The following is a 24,955-nucleotide window of genomic DNA, read 5'->3' on the forward strand; positions in this document are numbered from 1 at the left end:
ATGATGACATTGTCAGAATGCCGAAGGTGAGGGTTAGGCTGCAGGAGGAGGTTAGGATCAATCTGCGGGAGGAGGGGGGTGTTATGGTAGGTTTTAGAGGTAGGGTTTATGGTTAGGGGAAAAATACTTAATGAAATGCCGTGAGCCACCAGGGACGTTAGGTCAAAATTCTTTCATGCTGTCCATGTAGACGTGAAGCTGGATGTCGACATTCATACATGTTGACGAAACTTCATAGGGATCATTTTTGTAAATGATGCATATTTCTCTCATTACTAAAGCCGCTCTTTTTTATTAAATTGTTTCATGGACTTTCTTTATCAGATAACCCAATCTGGAGAATTTGTTTTTCCAATTAATTCTGCCCATAAGAAACCTTATGAAATTCTGGTACTGGGAAGACTAATGAATGCTGATACTGCTGTAGCAAGGTAAAAATATAATTTTTGTGTAAATGTTTTCTGTTAGCTGTATTATAATACAAGTTTTACAGAATTATGCTTAGGCTGGGTACTTACTAGTGCGACCAGCAGTTGTGCTGATATACAGGGCGATTACCCTTTGTCCTGAGTATCGGGAGATTGCCAGTACACACTAGGCAGATATTAATGAGCGTTGGAACGATCACTGTTCCGTCCTTCATTAGTAATCACTACATCACATGCTAGGTCGTGTGACTGACTGTACAGCACAATAAATCACACGACCTGGCATGCGACCTGCGGAAGCGTGCAATCTGCCGTACACACTGCACGATACGGGGGGATATGTCATTCCAATTCGCCCGGATCTGACAAATCGACACGATATCGTGCAGTTGTGTACACAGCCTTACTATAAATATTAGGTGGTTATTGTCCTTGGAAAAAATAGTGGTTTAAATGTATATATTGTTTTCTTATCTTACTAGGGAGACAGAGAAAGACTTACCTCCTATTCCTCAACACAAGATTATAGTCAGTGTACCATGCAAACTTCATTCACACAAGCCACCTCTCACTGGTATGTTATACTTTCTACCACTATTATAAATCAAGGATATATTTTTCATTGAAAAAATATTTAAAATAAATGTGTACACTATTTAATTTTTTTAGTAATTTTATTTAGTAACTTTACTGAAATTAATAAACAAATTTGGGGACTCTTTTCCACCAGGCTTTTCCTCTTCAATAGGGAAACTGACTGAGAATTCAAACTTCACGATCTTACTGATAGGCTTAGGGAGTCCTGGCTTTACCCTTTGTTTTTATTTTACTGTGTGATTATATATTCAGAAGACAGCGTTGGCACTGCAGCAGCCTCATGCAGTCCTCCTCAGCAGCATCGTTGAACATCCTCATCCGTCTATACAGGGGTCAGTGAGTGGCACTGGGGACTGAGTGGTGTTTGGAGTGCAGGGCATAGCTATTACATATTCTGTACATGTGCTCATTGGGTACATTCCTCCCTCTCTAGGCTGCTACTGTGCTTATCAGCTGTATCCTCGGACTCCTGATGTGTGTTTGTGTCTAAGTTTAGTGTGCTGCTGTATGTATTTATCCTGTGTTTTTTTTCCTCCTGCTACTTGGCGGTTGTCATGTCTGAGCTTTATAAAAAATTAACGCCCCCCCATCAAGGGTTCCGCAAGGGTAGAGGGTTCCAGTTCTAGTTCCCTACAGCTTTCCCAGATGTTTGAGCCAGGTTGGGCACTAGGGTTAGCTCGCTCTGTTGAAGGCTTAGTACAGGTCTCCTCTTCTTTAGAACGAATGAAGGAGTCCTACTCTAACAGGTCAGATAGCTCCGCTAAGCGTCCATCTCACAAGAGACATCTCCCTACAGTCCTTCAGTCTGTAGATGAATCCGATGCAGATTGCTCCTCATAATAGGAGGAAGGTGAGGTTTTGGAGACCTCTGATTTGGAAGAGTTCTTGCCCCCGCAGGCGAATGATGGCACCCAGGAAATACAGGGGCAGATGTATTAACCTAGAGAAGGCATAAGGAAGTGATAAACCAGTGAGAAATGCCAGGTGATACACGCACCAGCCAATCAGCTCCTAACTGTTAATTTACATATTGGAGCTGATTGGCTGGTGTGTTAAATCAAATTGACTGATGTGCTAATTAAGTCACCTGTTGCCAGGAATGGATACACTTAAAACCTGGACCATGTGCCTTTTGGACCGCGTTTGAAAAGCTCTGCATTAAGGAGTCTGCTATTTACTTGAGGGATGCCGCCATGGTTGCTGGTCAGGTAAGTTCTAAGATTTCTCTAACGTCCTAGTGGATGCTGGGGACTCCGTAAGGACCATGGGGAATAGACGGGCTCCGCAGGAGACTGGGCACTCTAAGAAAGAATTAGTACTACTGGTGTGCACTGGCTCCTCCCTCTATGCCCCTCCTCCAGACCTCAGTTAGAATCTGTGCCCGGAAGGAGCTGGGTGCATTTTAGTGAGCTCTCCTGAGCTTGCTATTAAGAAAGTATTTTAGTTAGGTTTTTTTATTTTCAGAGAGCTTCTGCTGGCAACAGACTCTCTGCTACGTGGGACTGAGGGGAGAGAAGCAAACCTACTAACTGCGGCTAGGTTGCGCTTCTTAGGCTACTGGACACCATTAGCTCCAGAGGGTTCGAACACAGGATCTTAACCTTGGTCGTCCGCTCCCGGAGCCGCGCAGCCGTCCCCCTCGCAGAGCCAGAAGACAGAAGCCGGCGGATGAAGCAAGAAGACGTCAAAATCGGTGGCAGAAGACTCCTGTCTTCACATGAGGTAGCGCACAGCACTGCAGCTGTGCGCCATTGCGCCCACACTAACCCACACACTCCGGTCACTGTAGGGTGCAGGGCGCAGGGGGGGGCGCCCTGGGCAGCAATTGAGTACCTCCTGGCAAAAGCAGCATATATACAGCTGGGCACTGTATATATGCATGAGCCCCCGCCATTTTTTACACCAAATCGCGGGACAGAAGCCCGCCGCTGAGGGGCGGGGCTTCTTCCTCTGCACTCACCAGCGCCATTTTCTCTCCGCATCTCCGCTGAGAGGAAGCACCCCAGGCTCTCCCCTGCAGACTCACGGTAGAAAGAGGGTAAAAAGAGAGGGGGGCACATAAATTTAGCGCAATAATCATATATATACAGCAGCTACTGGGTAAACACTAAGTTACTGTGTGATTCCTGGGTCATATAGCGCTGGGGTGTGTGCTGGCATACTCTCTCTCTGTCTCTCCAAAAGGCCTTGTGGGGGTCCTGTCCTCATATAGAGCATCCCCTGTGTGTGTGGTGTGTCGGTACGCTTGTGTCGACATGTTTGACGAGGAGGGCTATGTGGAGGCAGAGCAGGTCCAGATGAATGAGGTGTCCCCGCCGACGGCGGCGACACCTGATTGGATGGATATGTGGAAGGTGTTAAATGATAATGTAAACTCCTTGCATAAAAGGGTGGATAAAGCTGAAGCCTTGGGACAGTCGGGGTCTCAGCCCATGCCTGATCCTACAGCGCAGAGGCCGTCAGGGTCTCAGAAGCGCCCACTATCCCAAATTGTTGACACAGATATCGACACGGATTCTGACTCCAGTGTCGATGGCGATGATGCAAAATTGCAGCCTAAAATGACTAAAGCCATCCGCTACATGATTATAGCAATGAAGGATGTATTGCACATATCAGAGGTAAACCCTGTCCCTGACAAGAGGGTTTATATGTTTGGGGAGAAAAAGCAAGAGGTGACTTTTCCCCCTTCACATGAGTTAAATGAGTTATGTGAAAAAGCGTGGGATTCTCCTGACAGGAAAGTGCTAATTTCCAAAAGGTTACTTATGGCGTACCCTTTCCCGCCAACGGACAGGATGCGCTGGGAATCCTCCCCTAGGGTAGACAAAGCTCTGACACACTTATCTAAGAAGGTGGCCCTGCCGTCACAGGATACGGCCTCCCTAAAGGATCCTGCGGATAGGAAGCAGGAAGGTATCCTGAAGTCTGTTTATACACATTCAGGTACTCTGCTGAGGCCGGCAATTGCGTCGTCCTGGATGTGTAGTGCTGTAGCAGCATGGACAGATACTCTGTCTGAGGAACTGGATACCTTGGACAAGGATACTATTTTACTAACCCTGGGGCATATAAAAGACGCTGTCCTATATATGAGGGATGCCCAGAGGGACATTTGCCTACTGGGCTTTAGAGTAAATGCAATGTCGATTTCTGCCAGAAGGGTCCTGTGGACTCGGCAATGGACAGGTGATGCCGACTCTAAAAAACACATGGAGGTTTTACCTTATAAGGGTGAGGAATTGTTTGGGGACGGTCTCTCGGACCTAGTTTCCACAGCTACGGCTGGGAAGTCAAATTTTTTGCCATATATTCCCTCACAGCCCAAGAAAGCACCGTATTACCAAATGCAGTCCTTTCATTCACAAAAAGCAAGAAAGTCAGAGGTGCATCCTTTCTTGCCAGAGGCAGGGGTAGAGGAAAGAAGCTGCACCATACAGCTAGTTCCCAGGAACAGAAGTCCTCTCCGGCTTCCACTAAATCCACCGCATGACGCTGGGGCTCCACAGGTGGAGCCGGGAGCGGTGGGGGCGCGTCTCCGAAATTTCAGCCTCCAGTGGGTTCGCTCACAGGTGGATCCCTGGGCTATACAGATTGTGTCTCAGGGATACAAGCTGGAATTCGAAGTGATGCCCCCTCACCGTTACCTCAAATCGGCCCTGCCAGCTTCCCCCATGGAAAGGGAGGTAGTGTTAGCGGCAATTCACAAGTTATATCTCCAGCAGTTGGTGGGAAAGGTTCCCCTCCTTCAACAGGGAAAGGGTTACTATTCCACAATGTTTGTGGTACCGAAACCGGACAGTTCGGTCAGACCCATATTGAATTTAAAGTCCCTGAACATTTATCTGAAAAGATTCAAGTTCAAAATGGAATCGCTCAGAGCGGTCATTGCGAGCCTGGAAGAGGGGGATTTTATGGTGTCTCTGGACATCAAGGATGCTTACTTGCATGTCCCCATTTATCCACCTCATCAGGAGTACCTCAGATTTGTGGTACAGGACTGTCATTACCAATTCCAGATGTTGCCGTTTGGTCTGTCCACGGCACCGAGAATATTTACCAAGGTAATGGCGGAACTGATGGTGCTCCTTCGAAAGCAAGGAGTTACAATTATCCCATACTTGGACGATCTCCTCATAAAGGCGAGGTCCAGAGAGCAGTTGCTGATCAGCGAAGCACACTCTCAGGAAGTGTTACAACAGCACGGCTGGATTCTGAATATTCCAAAGTCGCAGCTGATTCCTACGACGCGTCTGCCCTTCCTGGGCATGATTCTGGACACAGACCAGAAGAAGGTGTTTCTCCCGGCGGAGAAGGCTCAGGAGCTCGTGACTCTGGTCAGAGACCTCCTAAAACCAAAACAGGTGTCGGTGCATCACTGCACGCGAGTCCTGGGAAAGATGGTGGCATCATACGAAGCCATTCCCTTCGGCAGGTTCCATGCGAGGATCTTTCAGTGGGATCTGTTGGACAAGTGGTCCGGATCGCATCTTCAGATGCATCGGCCGATCACCCTATCCCCCAGGGCCAGGGTGTCTCTTCTGTGGTGGCTGCAGAGTGCTCACCTTCTCGAGGGCCGCAGGTTCGGCATACAGGACTGGGTCCTGGTGACCACGGATGCAAGCCTCCGAGGATGGGGGGCAGTCACTCAGGGAAGAAACTTCCAAGGGCTGTGGTCAAGTCTGGAGGCTTGTCTGCACATCAATATCCTGGAACTAAGGGCCATATACAACGCCCCGAGTCAAGCGGAGCCTCTGCTTCGCAACCAACCGGTGCTGATTCAGTCAGACAACATCACCGCAGTGGCTCATGTAAACCGCCAGGGCGGCACAAGAAGCAGGGTGGCGATGGCAGAAGCCACCAGGATTCTTCGTTGGGCGGAGAATCACGTGCAAGCACTGTCAGCAGTGTTCATTCCGGGAGTGGACAACTGGGAAGCATACTTCCTCAGCAGACACGACCCCCACCCGGGAGAGTGGGGACTTCATCAAGAAGTCTTCACGCAGATTGCAAATCGATGGGAACTGCCACAGGTGGACATGATGGCGTCCCGCCTCAACAAAAAGCTAAAAAGGTATTGCGCCAGGTCAAGGGACCCTCAGGCGATAGCTGTGGACGCACTAGTAACACCGTGGGTGTTCCAGTCGGTCTATGTGTTTCCTCCTCTTCCTCTCATACCCAAGGTGCTGAGAATCGTAAGAAAAAGAGGAGTGAGAACAATACTCATTGTTCCGGATTGGCCAAGAAGGACTTGGTACCCGGAACTGCAAGAAATGCTCACAGAGGACCCATGGCCTCTGCCTCTCAGACAGGACCTGTTGCAACAGGGGCCCTGTCTGTTCCAAGACTTACCGCGGCTGCGTTTGACGGCATGGCGGTTGAACGCCGGATCCTAGCGGAAAAAGGCATTCCGGATGAAGTTATTCCTACGCTAATAAAGGCTAGCAAGGACGTGACAGCTAAGCACTATCACCGTATATGGCGAAAATATGTTGCTTGGTGTGAGGCCAGGAAGGCCCCTACAGAGGAATTCCAGCTGGGCCGGTTCCTGCACTTCCTACAGTCAGGAGTGACTACGGGCTTATAATTGGGGTCCATAAAGGTCCAGATTTCAGCCCTATCCATTTTCTTTCAAAAAGAACTGGCTTCTCTTCCTGAGGTTCAGACGTTTGTTAAGGGAGTGCTGCATATTCAGCCCCCTTTTGTGCCACCAGTGGCACCTTGGGATCTCAACGTGGTGTTGGGTTTCCTGAAATCCCACTGGTTTGAGCCACTTAAGACCGTGGAGCTAAAGTATCTCACGTGGAAAGTGGTCATGCTATTGGCCTTAGCTTCGGCTAGGCGTGTGTCAGAATTGGCGGCTTTGTCATGTAAAAGCCCCTTTCTGGTTTTCCATATGGACAGGGCAGAATTACTGACTCGTCCGCAATTTCTGCCGAAGGTGGTGTCATCCTTTCATTTGAACCAACCTATTGTGGTGCCTGCGGCTACTCGTGACTTGGAGGATTCCAAGTTGCTTGATGTAGTCAGGGCTTTGAAGATTTATGTAGCCAGAACGGCTGGAGTCAGGAAAACTGACTCGCTGTTTATCCTGTATGCATCCAACAAGCTGGGTGCTCCTGCTTCAAAGCAAACTATTGCTCGCTGGATCTGTAACACGATTCAGCAGGCTCATCCTGCGGCTGGCTTGCCGCATCCAAAATCAGTAAAAGCCCATTCCACGAGGAAAGTGGGCTCTTCTTGGGCGGCTGCCCGAGGGGTCTCGGCATTACAGCTTTGCCGAGCTGCTACTTGGTCGGGTTCAAACACCTTTGCAAAATTCTACAAGTTTGATACCCTGGCTGAGTAGGACCTTGTGTTTGCCCATTCAGTGCTGCAGAGTCATCCGCACTCTCCCGCCCGTTTGGGAGCTTTGGTATAATCCCCATGGTCCTTACGGAGTCCCCAGCATCCACTAGGACGTTAGAGAAGATAAGATTTTACTCACCGGTAAATCTATTTCTCGTAGTCCATAGTGGATGCTGGGCGCCCATCCCAAGTGCGGATTTTCTGCAATACGTGTATATAGTTATTGCTTAAATAAAGGGTTATGTTGGCATCCGTTGTTTGATGCTCTGTTGTTGTTCATACTGTTAACTGGGTATGTTATCACAAGTTATACGGTGTGATTGGTGTGGCTGGTATGAGTCTTACCCTGGGTTCCAAAATCCTTTCCTTGTAATGTCAGCTCTTCCGGGCACAGTTTCCTTAACTGAGGTCTGGAGGAGGGGCATAGAGGGAGGAGCCAGTGCACACCAGTAGTACTAATTCTTTCTTAGAGTGCCCAGTCTCCTGCAGAGCCCGTCTATTCCCCATGGTCCTTACGGAGTCCCCAGCATCCACTACGGACTACGAGAAATAGATTTACCGGTGAGTAAAATCTTATTTTTGACTTCATTAGTGGCAGCTTGCCATGCCCACTGGCTTCGGGCCTTGCAGGCCAATACTGAGTCCAAACGGGCAGTGGGGGCCCTTCGGTTTTCTGTGGTTATCTTGTTCGATGCCAAACTGGACAAATTGTTGCCATGGGAGACGAGTACTTTCTTTCCTTCATCAACTGTGGCACCACGTTGGTCCTATTTGGACCTACCTTTCAGGTCCCTACTCATTTTAGAAACCAGACCCCAAACCCGCAAACAGTCATTATTGTGGTCTTCTGTCCCACCTGGGGGCCCCCAGAGTTGGGGTTTTCATCTCCTGTGGTTTAAGAAGTTTGGTTTCAGACTTGTTTGGATGTCTTGGTTCGCACTCTTGAATCCCACAGATTCAAGATAGTTTGTTTCTGTTCCCCCAGTTTGGTTTTCACCACAGGCCTGCCGGTCTCCATGTAAAAGCAACGGGTGTTGCAGCAGGCAATACACAAGTTTCTTATCTCTGAAATTTTGGTTCCGGTAAAGGTGCATCAGCACACTCGGGGATTTTATTCCGATCTGATCGTAGATGTGCTAAATTTAGCACATCTAGGAACAGTTACTCAGACATGCGGGGGGACACCCAGCATAGGACTAGTCCGTCCCGCATGTCTGGCCCTACACCCTCCCCCCCTCTGCATTAGTGCGAAAGGATCGCACGGCGGCGATGCTTTTGCACCCACCAAGTAGCCGTCTGTCTGCGCAGCCTAGCTGCGCTGGCAGGTGGCTACCTGCCACGTCCTGTGTTGCAGTGGCTGCGCGTGATGTCACGCAGCCGCCGCGGCCCATCCCCGCATCGGTCCGGACGCGCCTGTGTTGTTCGGACCACACGCCAGCATTGGCGTTCTAACGCCGTTGACATGCCCCCTCTTGCCACACGACCGCCCCTGTCTGTCAATCAGGCAGAGGCAATCGCAGCCCTAAGATGCTTTCGCATCTCACTGGCTTCACGGGGCGCGCAAACGCACTACCCAAAGGGCTTCAGACAGCGATCGCTGCAGCGATCCAGTCTCAATGACCTCCAGAGTCCCTTCATTCAGTGATTGCTGGTCTGGAGTTCTTAGTGTCCTTACACATCACACTTACCTCCACATTCTGATTTGGGAACCATATCATGCGTTTCTTCTTTTTGCAATCTTGGACTCCCATTACCAGTTTCAGGCTCTGCCCTTCGGCCTCTCTTCTGCCCCCAGGGTGTTTACCGAGGTAACGGCGGTGGTGGTTGCCCATCTCTGGTCTCTGGGGTTGTCCATTGTCCCAACCTAGATGACCTTCTCATCAAGACTCCATCAGTGGAAAGTCTTCTCAATCATGTCTCATTCAACATGGTTAGATTGTCAATTTCAAGAAGTCCAATCTGGTTCCGTCCTATCATCTCCAGTTCCTGGGCATGATTCTAGACACCTCCCTGCAAAGAGCGTTAATTGAACAAAGCGCAGGCAATTGAGGAATTGGTCAGGATGGTTCTCAAGCCAAAGAGGGTTTCAATTAACTTGTGAATTCGACTGCTGGGCAAGATGGTGGCATCCTTCTATTTCAGGCCGTTTCAGTTAGACGTTCTGTTCCAGTGATCAGGGTCCCATCTTCAAATGCATAGACTTGTTAGGCTTTCTGCTTGGATTTGCGTCATTCTGATCACGGATGCCAGCTTGTGGGGGCGGTGGTGCTGGACAGCCAATTCCAGGGTTGCTGGTCGTGCCAAAAGGTGGATCTACTTATCAGCTTGCTGGAGCTCAGGGCAGTGTGCTGTTGACTCTGGCTTCAGCTCAGAGGGTTTCAGAGCTTAAAGCTTTGTACTGTTTCTCCCCATAGCTCATCTTTGCATGAACCCAAATTCTTGCCAAAGATAGTCTCCGCCTTCCACATAAATAAGCCTATTGTGGTTTTTGTGTTGCTTCTGCCTCCTCGCTTAATGTGGTTTGAAAGGGATTTATCGTTAAGACCCCAAATCCATTTATAAAAGGTGCACAAATGGTGATATGCCGTGGATGAGATTCCCGAAGTATGATGCTGCGTTTTTCTAACTCTCTCTGCAAATGTTACATCTGCCACACCTGCAGTGCACATGGTTTTGCCCAACTGCTAACAGATTTGCTGAATTACCCCCATTGTGTTTTGTGTTGGAACCACCTGCAATGGTCATTAACAAATAAATTCTATTTTAATTTTAATCACTGTGAGAAAAGCCAGATAGAAAGTGATCACAATTGTTCAGTCTTTAGGGTCATATTAAAATTAGAATAATAAGTGTGCACCATGTAATCTGGCCCAACGGCAGAATCAGAATATTCAGATGTGTACAGTTTGTCCACCCATGTGTTTGATCTTCCTTTGCAACTGTGTAAGACAAACACTAGGGATAGCGTAAGCATATTTCATGTTATTTTCCATTTCTGTCTTTTTGTTGATTAACTGACCAAGAAGGGGGGAATCTAAAATGTTAACAGCACACAATACCTATAGAAAGTCCCAATGCATACCAGTCTCTGTCACTTGTCCCATATGCTGTTCTGTGCTACACCAATGCGAAGCTGCAAGGACCATCCTAATTAACTAATATAAAATGTGTTCCTGACACCAGAACCTTTTTTCATTGAGTGAATTTTTAGTTGTAACTGTCACTTTTACCCCCACATACAGTATACAGTATACAGGTGGAGTAAGCGTGGGCAGGGCTGCAAGTCAGAAATTAGTACAGTACAATGTCACTAGTACGATAGGAGCTGTTTTTTTTACTACCAGAAGTTGCTTTTACAGGCTGTATTCATCTTAAAGGTATGAGATGTTGCCAGAGTGACACAGAAGAAACAAACAGTCCTCCTATAACCATTCCAGCTAATAACATTCTTAAAATGGACTTGTGAAGGCTATCCCTTAATAAGTCTTTTGAGATATATTGTATTTCAAAATAAAGTCACCCAGTAATCATTCAGGCAGCTTTTACAATTCCCAAGCTGTGCTGTAGTTATCTTTTAACATAATGGTACCACGTGCTAAATTATGTTTCTCAACCCCCTAATCAACCGCCCTTTCTAGTGCCTGGTAATGTTATCACTGTCTGCGCACATGTGAATTAGTGTAATTGACTGAGTTTGTAATTATCCCATTTGTGTTCAGACAGGCATACCCTTGGCATGCTAGGGTTACTTGAGATAGAGATGTAAATTGCTGCACTGGAGAAAATGAAATCTCTTGAATCTTAAAAAGGCTGTAAGTCTATTAAACCAAAGTTCTGTCAATGACACGTGGGTCAGCAATTTATTCAGCTTTATTTTTGGGGACATTTAAGAACTGTAGGGGTAAATCATTAGTATAATATAATAACTATTACAGATTCACATGTACTCGAAATACATTAAAAAAATCAGTTTTTTGTAACCAGATTTCAGAACTAACCATTCTCACTGGAATACCTGCGTTTAATACTGTTATATACTGTAACTCTGCACTATACATATTTATTGATACAGGGACAGCTTGGAGATGTGAGTTTCCATGTCCACCAACTGGTTGTTACTGAGGAAAGTTATGTTGGGCATAACCGACAGACTATCTGACAGCCTGACTCCCACCAGATATCATGGGCACAGATTGAGATATCTCACAGTGCATGGCCAACGATATCCGGTTTCCTTTCCTGGGGTGGAGACATTTCCCCATTCATCCGCTCTGAAGAAACAGGGTAAAAGGCAGTTAGTCGGCCACAGCAGTGCATACACTGCCTGTTGCAGCCAACTTGCAGCATAAAAAATATTGCATAGGACGGATGGGCATGTTGGACTGATCTGTATTTTCTGATCGGCCATACACATACACAGTACAGGTTGAGTATCCCATATCCAAATATTCCGAAATACGGAATATTCCGAAATACGGACTTTTTTGAGTGAGAGTGAGACAATGAAACCTTTGTTTTCTGATGGCTCAATGTACAAAAACTTTGTTTAACACACAAAGTTATTAAAAATATTGTATTAAATGTCCTTCAGGCTGTGTGTATAAGGTGTATATGTAACATAAATACATTCTGTGCTTAGATTTAGGTCCCATCACAATGATATCTCATTATGGTATGCAATTATTCCAAAATACGGAAAAATCCGATATCCAAAATACCTCTGGTCCCAAGCATTTTGGATAAGTGATACTCAACCTGTATAATTATCAGGGCGATCCACCAACATCAGTCAGATTGCCCAGATAATTGTATAATGTGCTGTATATTAGCATTAGACGGCAAGTGCTGGCTCCTGCTGTGGCATAGTATATATACAGTAGGTAATCATGGGGGCACAGTTGCTTCTATAGTAATATTGAACTGTATTGACTACATGGAAAACGGAAAATTAGTAATTTAACAGTATTCCTTTTAAAATGTACCACTTATTTCTCTGACGTCCTAGTGGATGCTGGGAACTCCGTAAGGACCATGGGGAATAGCGGGCTCCGAAGGAGACTGGGCACTCTAAGAAAGAATTAGGACTACCTGGTGTGCACTGGCTCCTCCCTCTATGCCCCTCCTCCAGACCTCAGTTAGAATCTGTGCCCGGCTCGAGCTGGATGCACACTAGGGGCTCTCCTGAGCTTCTAGAAAAGAAAGTATATTTAGGTTTTTTATTTTCAGTGAGATCTGCTGGCAACAGACTCACTGCTACGAGGGACTTAGGGGAGAGAAGCGAACCTACCTGCTTGCAGCTAGCTTGGGCTTCTAGGCTACTGGACACCATTAGCTCCAGAGGGATCGAACACAGGCCCTGCCTCGGTCGTCCGGTCCCGGAGCCGCGCCGCCGTCCCCCTTGCAGAGCCAGAAGCAAGAAGAACGTCCTGGAAATCGGCGGCTGAAGACTCCGGTCTTCATTAAGGTAGCGCACAGCACTGCAGCTGTGCGCCATTGCTCCCCATGCACACCTCACACTCCGGTCACTGATGGGTGCAGGGCACTGGGCTGCAATAAGATTACCTTACATTGGCAAAAAATACACATAATATAGTCATTAAGACTAAGATTAAAGCTGGAGAAGTCCGCCATGAAGGGGGCGGGGCTATCTCCCTCAGCACACTGGCGCCATTTCCTCTCACAGCTCCGCTGAAAGGACGCTCCCCAGGCTCTCCCCTGCAGTTTCCAGGCTCAATAGGGTAAAAAAGAGAGGGGGGGCACTAAATTTAGGCGCAAATACTATATATATATATATATATAGCTGCTATAGGGTAAAATCACTCATTATAGTGTACATCCCTGCGATTTATAGCGCTGTGGTGTGTGCTGGCATACTCTCTCTCTGTCTCCCCAAAGGACTTTGTGGGGTCCTGTCCTCAGTCAGAGCATTCCCTGTGTGTGTGCGGAGTGTCGGTACGGCTGTGTCGACATGTTTGATGAGGAGGCTTATGTGGAGGCGGAGCAGGTGCCGATAAATGTGATGTCACCCCCTGCGGGGTCGACACCTGAGTGGATGGATATGTGGAAGGAATTACGTGACAGTGTCAACTCCTTACATAAGAGGTTTGATGACATAGCAGATGTGGGACAGCCGGCTTCTCAGTCCGTGCCTGCCCTGGCGTCTCAAAAGCCATCAGGGGCTCAAAAACGCCCGCTACCTCAGATGGCAGACACAGATGTCGACACGGATACTGACTCCAGTGTCGACGACGATGAGACTAGTGTACATTCCAATAGGGCCAATGAAAAATGTGTTGCACATTTCTGACATTAACCCTGGTACCACAAAAAAGGGTATTATGTTTGGGGAGAAAAAGCAACCTGTGGTTTTTCCCCCTTCTGAAGAGTTAAATGAAGTGTGTGATGAAGCGTGGGTTTCCCCCGATAAGAAACTGTTAATTTCCAAAAAGTTACTAAGGGCGTACCCTTTCCCGCCAGAGGATAGGATACGTTGGGAGACATCCCCTAGGGTGGATAAAGCGCTCACACGCTTGTCAAAGAAGGTGGCACTACCGTCTCCGGATACGGCTGTCCTAAAGGAGCCTGCGGATATAAAGCAGGAGGCTATCCTGAAGTCTGTATATACGCACTCAGGTATTATACTGAGACCGGCTATTGCTTCAGCATGGATGTGCAGTGCTGCAGCTGCGTGGTCAGATTCCCTGTCTGATAACATTGATACCCTTGACAGGGACACTATATTGCTAACTGTAGAGCATATTAAAGACGTAGTCTTATACATGAGAGATGCACAGAGGGATATTTGCCAACTGGCATCTAGAATAAATGCAATGTCCATTTATGCCAGGCGAGTATTATGGACTCGGCAGTGGACAGGTGATGCGGATTCTAAAAGGCACATGGAGGTTTTGCCTTACAAGGGTGAGGAATTGTTTGGGGATGGTCTCTCGGACCTCGTTTCCACAGCGACGGCTGGGAAGTCGACATTTTTACCCCATGTTCCCTCACAGCCTAAGAAAGCACCGTATTATCAGGTACAGTCCTTTCAGCCCAAGAAAGGCAAGCGGGTTAAAGGCGCGTCCTTTCTGCCCAGAGGCAGAGGTAGGGGGAAAAAGCTGCACCAAACAGCAAGTTCCCAGGAACAAAAGTCCTCTCCCGCTTCCTCTAAGTCCACCGCATGACGCTGGGGCTCCACAGGTGGAGCCAGGTGCGGTGGGGGCCCGTCTCCGGAACTTCAGCGACCAGTGGGTTCGCTCACGGGTGGATCCCTGGATTCTACAAGTGGTATCTCAGGGGTACAAGCTGGAATTCGAGACGTCTCCCCCTCGCCGTTTCCTCAAATCAGCCTTGCCAACTACTCCCCCAGACAGGGAGGCGGTGCTGGAGGCGATTCACAAGCTGTACTCCCAGCAGGTGATAACCAAAGTACCCCTCCTTCAACAGGGATGGGGTACCGAAACCGGACGGTTCGGTGAGACCCATTTTAAATTTGAAATCCTTGAACACTTATATAAGAAGGTTCAAGTTCAAAATGGAATCGCTCAGGGCGGTTATTGCAAGCCTGGACGAAGGGGATTACATGGTATCACTGGACATCAAGGATGCTTACCTGCATGTCCCCATTTACCCTCCTCACCAGGAGTACCTCAGATTTGTGGTACAGGACTGTCATTACCAATTCCAGACGTTGCCGTTTGGTCTGTCCACGGCACCGAGGGTATTTACCAAGGTAATGGCCGAAATGATGATACTCCTTCGAAAAAAGGGAGTTATAATTATCCCGTACTTGGACGATCTCCTTATAAAGGCGAGGTCCAGGGAACAGTTGTTGATCGGAGTAGCACTAGCTCGGGAAGTGCTACAACAGCACGGCTGGATCCTGAATATTCCAAAGTCACAGCTGGTTCCTACAACGCGTCTACTGTTCCTGGGGATGGTTCTGGACACAGAACAGAAAAAGGTGTTTCTCCCGGAGGAGAAGACCAAGGAGTTGTCATCTCTAGTCAGAGACCTCCTAAAACCAAAACAGGTGTCGGTGCACCACTGCACGCGAGTCCTGGGAAAGATGGTAGCTTCTTACGAAGCAATTCCATTCGGAAGGTTCCATGCAAGGATCTTTCAGTGGGATCTGTTGGACAAGTGGTGTGGATCGCATCTTCAGATGCATCGGCTGATAACCCTGTCTCCAAGGACCAGGGTGTCGCTGTTGTGGTGGCTGCAGAGTGCTCATCTTCTAGAGGGCCGCAGATTCGGCATACAGGACTGGGTCCTGGTGACCACGGATGCCAGCCTTCGAGGTTGGGGGGCAGTCACACAGGGAAGAAACTTCCAAGGACTATGGACGAGTCAGGAGACTTCCCTACACATAAATATTCTGGAACTAAGGGCCATTTACAATGCCCTAAGTCTGGCAAGACCCCTGCTTCAACACCAGCCGGTGCTGATCCAGTCAGACAACATCACGGCGGTCGCCCATGTAAACCGTCAGGGCGGCACAAGAAGCAGGATGGCGATGGCAGAAGCCACAATGATTCTCCGATGGGCGGAAAATCATGTGTTAGCACTGTCAGCAGTGTTCATTCCGGGAGTGGACAACTGGGAAGCAGACTTCCTCAGCAGGCACGACCTCCACCCGGGAGAGTGGGGACTTCATCCAGAAGTCTTCCAAATGATTGTACACCGTTGGGAAAGGCCACAGGTGAACATGATGGCGTCCCGCCTCAACAAAAAGCTAAAAAGATATTGCGCCAGGTCAAGGGACCCTCAGGCGATAGCTGTGGACGCTCTAGTGACACCGTGGGTGTACCAGTCGGTTTATGTGTTCCCTCCTCTGCCTCTCATACCCAAGGTACTGAGAATAATAAGAAGGAGAGGAGTAAGAACTATACTTGTGGTTCCGGATTGGCCAAGAAGAGCTTGGTACCCAGAACTTCAAGAAATGATCTCAGAGGACCCATGGCCTCTGCCGCTCAGACAGGACCTGCTGCAGCAGGGGCCCTGTCTGTTCCAAGACTTACCGCGGCTGCGTTTGACGGCATGGCGGTTGAACACCGGATCCTAAAAGAAAAGGGCATTCCGGAGGAAGTCATTCCTACGCTGATTAAAGCTAGGAAAGATGTGACCGTAAGACATTATCACCGCATATGGCGAAAATATGTTGCTTGGTGTGAGGCCAGGAAGGCCCCAACGGAGGAATTTCAGCTTGGTCGATTTCTGCACTTCCTACAGTCAGGAGTGACTATGGGCCTAAAATTGGGTTCCGTTAAGGTCCAGATCTCGGCTCTGTCGATTTTCTTCCAAAAAGAACTGGCTTCACTGCCTGAAGTTCAGACTTTTGTTAAAGGAGTGCTGCATATTCAGCCCCCTTTTGTGCCTCCAGTGGCACCGTGGGATCTCAACGTGGTGTTGGATTTCCTAAAGTCGCATTGGTTTGAGCCACTTAAAACCGTGGAGCTAAAATACCTCACGTGGATTGTGGTCATGCTGTTGGCCTTGGCGTCGGCCAGGCGTGTATCAGAATTGGCGGCTTTGTCATGTAAAAGCCCTTATCTGATTTTTCATATGGATAGGGCGGAATTGAGGACTCGTTCCCAATTCCTTCCTAAGGTGGTTTCAGCTTTTCATGTGAACCAACCTATTGTGGTATCTGCGGCTACTCGGGACTTGGAGGATTCCAAGTTACTGGACTTAGTCAGGGCCCTGAAAATATATGTTTCCAGGACGGCTGGAGTCAGGAAAACTGACTCGCTATTTATCCTGTATGCACCCAACAAGCTGGGTGCTCCTGCTTCTAAGCAGACTATTGCTCGCTGGATCTGTAGCACGATTCAACTTGCACATTCTGCGGCTGGACTGCCGCATCCTAAATCTGTAAAAGCCCATTCCACGAGGAAAGTGGGCTCTTCTTGGGCGGCTGCCCGAGGGGTCTCGGCTTTACAACTTTGCCGAGCTGCTACTTGGTCGGGTTCAAACACATTTGCAAAATTCTACAAGTTTGATACCCTGGCTGAGGAGGACCTTGAGTTTGCTCATTCAGTGCTGCAGAGTCATCCGCACTCTCCCGCCCGTTTGGGAGCTTTGGTATAATCCCCATGGTCCTTACGGAGTTCCCAGCATCCACTAGGACGTCAGAGAAAATAAGAATTTACTCACCGGTAATTCTATTTCTTGTAGTCCGTAGTGGATGCTGGGCGCCCATCCCAAGTGCGGATTGTCTGCAATACTTGTATATAGTTATTGCCTAACTAAAGGGTTATTGTTCTGAGCCATCTGTTCGTGAGGCTCAGTTGTTGTTCATACTGTTAACTGGATATAGTATCACGAGTTGTACGGTGTGATTGGTGTGGCTGGTATGAGTCTTACCCGGGATTCCAAATCCCTTCCTTATTGTGTCAGCTCTTCCGGGCACAGTTTCCCTAACTGAGGTCTGGAGGAGGGGCAAAGAGGGAGGAGCCAGTGCACACCAGGTAGTCCTAATTCTTTCTTAGAGTGCCCAGTCTCCTTCGGAGCCCGCTATTCCCCATGGTCCTTATGGAGTTCCCAGCATCCACTACGGACTACGAGAAATAGAATTACCGGTGAGTAAATTCTTATTTTTTAGCATACTTTGTTTTGAAAGTACAAGGAAAGTCACCATTTGACATTATATATATATATATATATATATATATATATATACACACACACACACACACACACACACACACACACACACACACACACACACACACACACACACACACACACGATAGAGGGGCACTCACCAGATCAATATTTGCACTTAAAAAATCAACAGCTTTGTTTCATATTTATCAGCTCAAAATTGTTGACGTTTCGATCCCATCAGGATCATCCTCAAGGCATATAATGTAGCAGCATATACAACATGTCATAGTAGTCCATAGTCTCCAACAGCAAACAAGTAATGCCTTATATAGATCTCAAAAAATAGCGCCAAAACTGCTCAACAGTCAGCGCTTAGCAAATATTAAACCAATTAGCACCACTTATAGTAATGTATATAACGACACAGATAATAAATATAGTGTGTATATCAACAACAAACAGACCTCAGAGCAGTAGAATACTCACTAGCTGCTCTGCTGTAATCAGCGGTAAGCAGGACCCGGTGTGCGTTCCACTGGCAAGCAGGTGGAACACACCGCATTTCCGCTGCATAGGATGGACGTAGCCACGTCACTTCCGCTGAGCGCAGCATGTGCCCCAGATGTATTACCACCGGCAGCCCGCTAGTGGATTACTTTGCAGGTATCAAGCACGGACGTACTGAGTGATGTAACCTGAGCTCCTCCCCTGCAACCCAAATAAACTGAATACAGTATATAAATTCAGCCCAATATGATATATATAGAACAAGAGCCCATATTAATATTAAATCAATAGAGATCTCTCAAGGAATCAGGGGCACGTCAATCAGCAAGTGTGGAAAGTATTGAATAAACACCATAGATCACAAAACACACTACATATCACAAAACAAGAACGCTCACTATGTACACATCTTACATCAAAGATGTGTCCCTACATGAGCATTCATATGTAAACACGCATATAGAATATAATATTTTTATAAAAATTAACGAATATAGTCCATAATTTTGATTTTAAATACATAGAAGAATATATACAAAATCCAAGAGTGTGTTGGTCAAAAAATAAATAAAAATAATAATAATAATAATAATATATGGTTATATGCTGGTATTCATATGGTCTTCAACTGAATTCACCAGACAAGGTCAGTGTTGTAACTATTAATGCCAAGATCCTCAACATCTGTTGTAAAAAAAAATTAAGAGGATTACATTCATTCAAGCCGTAAGGTACTACAGTACCCAGGCGAAAAATCCACCGGGCTTCCAATTTCTTCAGAATCAGAGTCTTATAAGTTGTGACACCCAATCAGTAATGCAGCACTGTAGTGATGACACTTGGTGTACATTACTCATAAAGTGATAGGCAACAGGTTTATCTGTATCACCAGTGGAAAACGCATGTCGGATCGACAACCTGTGGTTGGCCGTTCTCTCACGAAATACACATGTTGTTATCCCTACATAAGATAACCCACAAGAGCACGTCAACAAATAGATCACATATTCCATGCGGCAATGTAGCTTATATCGAATCCGAATCTGACTGCCATTTTGTGGATGTGGAAAACTTGGTCCAGGAACCATGTAGCACAGCCCCCATGCATTTAGTGCATCCAGGTTTTTGAGTCATCAACCATGTTTTGTCTTGAGACTTATTCATTCTATTGGGGTGCATAAGCAATTGCTTTAAATTCTTTCCCCTTCTGTAGGCCACCACTGGTGGTTCCTTACCATACACAGCAAGCGAATGGTCTGAAGATACAGTAGGCCAATGCTTTCTAATGGATTTGGCAACCGCTAAAGATCCTGTGTCAAACTGTGTAACAAAAATCATCTGATCACTCTTTTTCTTAACCAGTTTAGCAATATTGATCCGTGCTTTAGTGAGGCAACCCTCGATTGTTTTAATGCTGTATCCTCTATTGAGAAAATTATGTTTTATTTCAATCAATTGGCTCTCAACTATAATTGGATCAGAGTTATATCTCATGACTCTCAGAAATTAAGCAATTGGAAGGCTGTTTTTTTAAATGGGGAAGATGATTACTTGTAGCAAGCAAAATTGTGTTGCGGTCTGTCTCCTTCCTATATAAGGTCATACTCAATCTCAGACCATTACGTGAAACTGTCACGTTTAAAAAATGTATTGCTTCTCTACTGCATTGTCCAGTAAAGCATACACTGCTCTCCATGGCATTAGGTTCACTGACCATATTATTAAAATCCTCCTCAGTACCCTTTCAAAGCAAAAAAATGTAATCAATGAATTTTTTTATAGAATAGAATGTTCTTACCAAACCTAGGTATAATGTATTTTAATTCATACTCATGCATAAAGACACTTGCATATATCGGGGCCATATTGGACCCCATCGCTGTTCCTGTGCATTGAATATAGTACTTGTCATCATACATAAAATGGTTGTGAATCAAAATCAATTCAAGCAATTGCAAAAAATAGCCTCAACAGGTGGACCAACCGGTTTATGTCTGGTCATGAGTGATCTTACCGCTGCGATGCCCTGATCGTGGAGAATTATTGTGTAGAGTGAAGATACATCCAATGTTATAAGTAGAATGTCTCCAGTTAAATCATTAAATGTCAAGACCTTGTCCAGAAAATCTCCCGTGTCCCGAAGGTAACTGGGAATAAAAGGGACCAGCTCCTGCAAAAAACTGTCCAGAAATTCAGCCAGGGGTTGCAAAAGAGAACCCCTGGCAGAAATTATCGGCCTGCCAGGTGGGTCTACTAGGGTCTTGTGTATCTTTGGGAGGGTATACACACCGGAAGATCCACATTCAAATATTCAACTATTTGTTCTATAAGACAGCCTTGGCTAATAGCCATATCGAGCGTGATGTCAATGATCCTCTTAAGCTTAGGTATTGGATTGCTCACACACCGCAAATAAGTAGACGTGTCTGCCAGCTGGCGTTTAATCTCACGATCATAATCACTATAGTTCTGTATTACAACCGCCCCTCCCTTATCAGCGGGGTGTATGGTCATACTAGGATTACTTCTAAGTGACCTCAATGCCTGTCTTTGCATAGATGATAAATTACCATATTGTTCTTTATCTGATTTAACAACAAAATCCTATTCTGATATATGCAAAAATGTGCGTATACTAGCATTTGTTGATTGAGGATCAAATAGGCTTGGTTTCCGAAATGAATTGGGGTCCAGCATAGTAGTGCTGTTGTCCCCTTTACCAAAATACTCTCTCAATCTCCGTTTTCGACCAAATTTATAGTGATCCACAGCTAGATTGAATCGATCATGCTTAAAAGTAGGGACAAATGAAATCCCCAAGAATAACAGGGCTACTTCACCAGAAGTTAACTGATGGTCTGACAAGTTAAACACCAAGTTTAAGTTCTCTTCCTTCTCCTTCCCCTGCGTCTTGTACCCTCCTCCCTTCGGATGGGGCCTGTGTAGCCTCCGTCTGGAGCTAATGCATCCCGCCTTCTTTGGCCCAAAAAAAAACACTTGGGGGCAGGGGGATCGATGCCTCAGCATCTGATGTAGACTGAGATGACGTGGACTCAAATTTATTAAATGTCCAGTATCTGGAATATCTCTGGGGTCTTTGACGACCACCACCAGATGTGTCCCCCGTCAACCAGCGGTACACCTGATGGTTCGTGTAATCATGCAACGGACCCGCCCCTATATCACCGCCTCTTGTCTCAGGCAGTTAAGTTTTTTGTTTGGTGCAGCAGGAGCCGGACCATGGTCAATGGGCTGCTGGTATTTATACTATATTTTTTGGGCGATCTTTCTAAAAAGCGTCTTATATGTACTTTAGAAAGTCCAGCAGACGTTACCAGGCTGTGGCCGGAGCACGGGGAGAAGGTAAGACATCAGTTCCGCTTAGTAGGGGAAACGTGAGACACAGCCGCACTGTTTCAGAATGGAGACTACCGAACAGTCGCTGACGTGGCTGCCACCTCAGGTGCACCAGCGCTAGGCCTCAGGGATCATAGGCTCCAGGGGTAGTATGAGGCCACGATCCCTAGGGTTGATGTCAGTAGTGGGTAGTAAGATGCTCCTTTTGTCACCCCTCCCCCCGGTTCATGACCAGTTTCCTCCGAGTTTCCTGCCATGAACTGAGTTCCCGCTTCCGTCTGAGACGCTATGTATCTAACAGGACCCAGTTGCAGCATAGGCAGCTGTATGACTGGTGTGTCGGTGTTCACTTGGGCGTCTGTGTTCACTGTAGGGTCACGGGGCGATTGTGTACACTAATAGCGTCCGGATCCACTCAGCGTTCACTAACATATTGATTGATCCTGGAAGCGGGGTGAAGTCTCTGTGTATCCCACTCTCCTGAGCCGGGTGATACAGCACTAATTCTCTATCTACCTTTGGTACAAATAGTTGGGTAAGTGCCAGATGCATCGGAGTCTGCAAACTATTGCTGCTGTTTTCTTTCGCTGTGCGACTGAATACGTTTAAATTCCTATATAAGGTGTGACGACACAGCCGGCGCGTCATGTCGCACAGTCATAAAATACATGCGGTTACTTTCCTAGCCCTAGTCCTAACCATGCACTCCACTAATTGGCGATATGTTATTAGTTATATGCTAGGCAATATTGTATTGTGTTGTTATTATATTGTACAGTTATGTTTTATCTGTTATATTAGGAATATGCAGTTTATTTGGTTATACTGTGTTCAAGGTGTGTAATTGTATGCCAGAGTGTTTAGGGGGGTACTCACGGAGCGATAATCTAAGCAATCTGACTAGATTGCTTAGATTTTAAGCATGATCGCCCCGTGTGTACCCCCCACAGCGATAGCGATGCGCAGCCCCGTGCATCACTGTCGCTGGTGCTAGATTGGCCTGCATGCAGGCTCAATCTAGCAGGTCGCTTATTTCACCCACTGGGTGAAATGAGCGTCGTCCCCCCATCCCCCACCGCACATCACGCTGTGCTGAGCGGGGGTAGAGATGTGTGCTGAGCGGTTCGCTCAGCACACACATCTCCCTAGATCTGCCCGTGAATACGGGCCTTTAGTAACATAGTTAAATCAGTTCATTGTAATGTAAGTCCCCTAGCTGTGCAATCAGATGTGATTAGGATGAGTAGGTTAAATAGTAAACAGTTTCTGTATGTAGCTGTAGGTAATCTGATCCTATGCACCCCATTGTGTACAGGAGCCCTGCACCTCATCTCCACTCCTCTGTGACCTCCTGACTGACCAGCTTGTGTGATGAATAGACAGGGGAGGGTATAACAAGAGGAGTGAGCTCTACTAGTGAGGGAGAGATCTGTGCAGAAGGTCCAGAGAGTGGAGGTACTTCTGGAGTGCATGCGCTGACTAGGCATTGCGGTGCAGTCAGTGGCGAGAATCCGTGGCAAAGGGCATTGTGTGAGCTGGTATTCCAGACCAGGAGACACAGAACTACTGCTGGCATGTAACATCAGGAGACTGTAATCATATACTACTCTGGCACTTAGTAAGTAAGATACCATCCTGGCTTGCAGTTGTTAATGTTATTGTGTACTGTGTGTGTATATTTACAATAAAGGGCATTTGCCATTTTACTAAACTGTTTACCTGAGTGATCAGAGAATCCGTATCCTCACAAATGGTGGCAAGCAGGGGGGTCACTCAGTTCACCCTGGGTAAGGCTGCGAGAGGTGTCAGCGGAGGGCACCTAAGAGCCTTGTAAACAGTTTGGCACACAGTAGCCTAGCCAGGTATCTTGATGAAAAGTTGTTGGTACGTTTGGAAAGTCAGCAGTATGGAGGCAGAAACAGAGGTGTACAAAAACCTCAACAAAAGATTCCTGCATATGGTTTTTCGAGCGCGAGGTATTAAGGTGACCGTAAGGGATGTAAAGGAATCCCTAATTGCAAAATTGGTTCTATGGGATCGAGAACACCCTGATAATGAGGAGGTGGACTCTGAGGAGTCGGACGATGAGGAACAAGTGACGGAATGGTTGAGACCTGCAGCCGGGACATTCAATGCCAGTGATAAAGCTAAATATTTATCGTATATAAAACACTTTAAGAGGTCTAAGAACACTGTACGCTATCTACGTAAGAAGTACCGTAAGGGTACGCAAGTTGTGTAGCGATCGCTCAACCGTAGTCGAGACGCTCAAGCGTCACGTTCGCTTACGGCCCAGTGATCACAGGCAGGCACGCTATTGGCTGCCGACTAACATAATGATTCGCTATAGCGTAGCGTTCGCTCGGGACCACGAGGAGATCACCAGCGGTGCAGACGCTTACAACGTTAAACCTTTATATCTATACCTTTAACGATGAGATACACAGTATACCTTGGTGTGGAGACAGAGTGTAAGTGCAACCTGGTGTAACCTGATTAACTACAAAGCTGCTTGAGCGTCACCGACGCTCAGAGAATACTTAACCCTTATAAAGAATACACAGATACCTGGGCTTAGGGTCCAAAACCTATTATATGTATTATAACTATTATACTTGCAAAAGGAATCACAGTACAAATGATACACTACAATATAACATAAACCAACTAACCAGATAAACTACACAGGAAATACAATACAATACAACGAAGGGAAAATACGAGAGAAAGAGTAGAGAGAGAGAGAGATGGCTCACAGTAAGACAATATGATTACGGAGAAAACTTACGCACAAGGGGAACGATCGCATGCGCCTCGATATCCAGCTCCCGATTATCAGCAATGAGAACCGTTGAAGAGAGAGAACTGGATACGGTCGGCCTGCCTATTAATGCCCCACACACAATACAATTCAATGGTCCCTACAATCTCATTGTTCATTGGACATAGGAATTCGGCTTCGTATTATAACAAAAGGTCATAGGTTGATTCATACAGGTGGGCTGTGACTATTTCCAACTGCTCAGGTGGGAGGGAAACTGGGTTTCCCGCCGCATGGGTAATAAAGTGCAAATAAAGTAAATGTTCATAAACTTCTTATGTCCATAACTATT

General features: G+C 46.7%; 1 protein-coding gene across 5 annotated transcripts in view; it reads left to right on the forward strand.

Moving 5' to 3' along the window:
* The window catches only part of METTL4 (methyltransferase 4, N6-adenosine), a 576,485-nt gene that overhangs the window by 300,100 nt on the left and 251,430 nt on the right, over positions 1-24,955 (forward strand). For 4 of the 5 annotated variants that reach the window (XM_063923557.1, XM_063923556.1, XM_063923558.1 and 1 more), the window contains exons 6-7: positions 325-431; positions 911-1,002. In XM_063923557.1, the coding sequence (XP_063779627.1) occupies positions 325-431; positions 911-1,002 (199 nt within the window). Of the gene's footprint in view, positions 1-324; positions 432-910; positions 1,003-11,092; positions 11,155-24,955 lie in introns of those variants that run through there. The other variant, XM_063923559.1, reaches the window with a different exon arrangement.

The sequence above is a fragment of the Pseudophryne corroboree genome, chromosome 5, assembly GCF_028390025.1.
Source record: "Pseudophryne corroboree isolate aPseCor3 chromosome 5, aPseCor3.hap2, whole genome shotgun sequence".
NCBI classification, from domain to species: Eukaryota; Metazoa; Chordata; class Amphibia; order Anura; family Myobatrachidae; genus Pseudophryne; species Pseudophryne corroboree.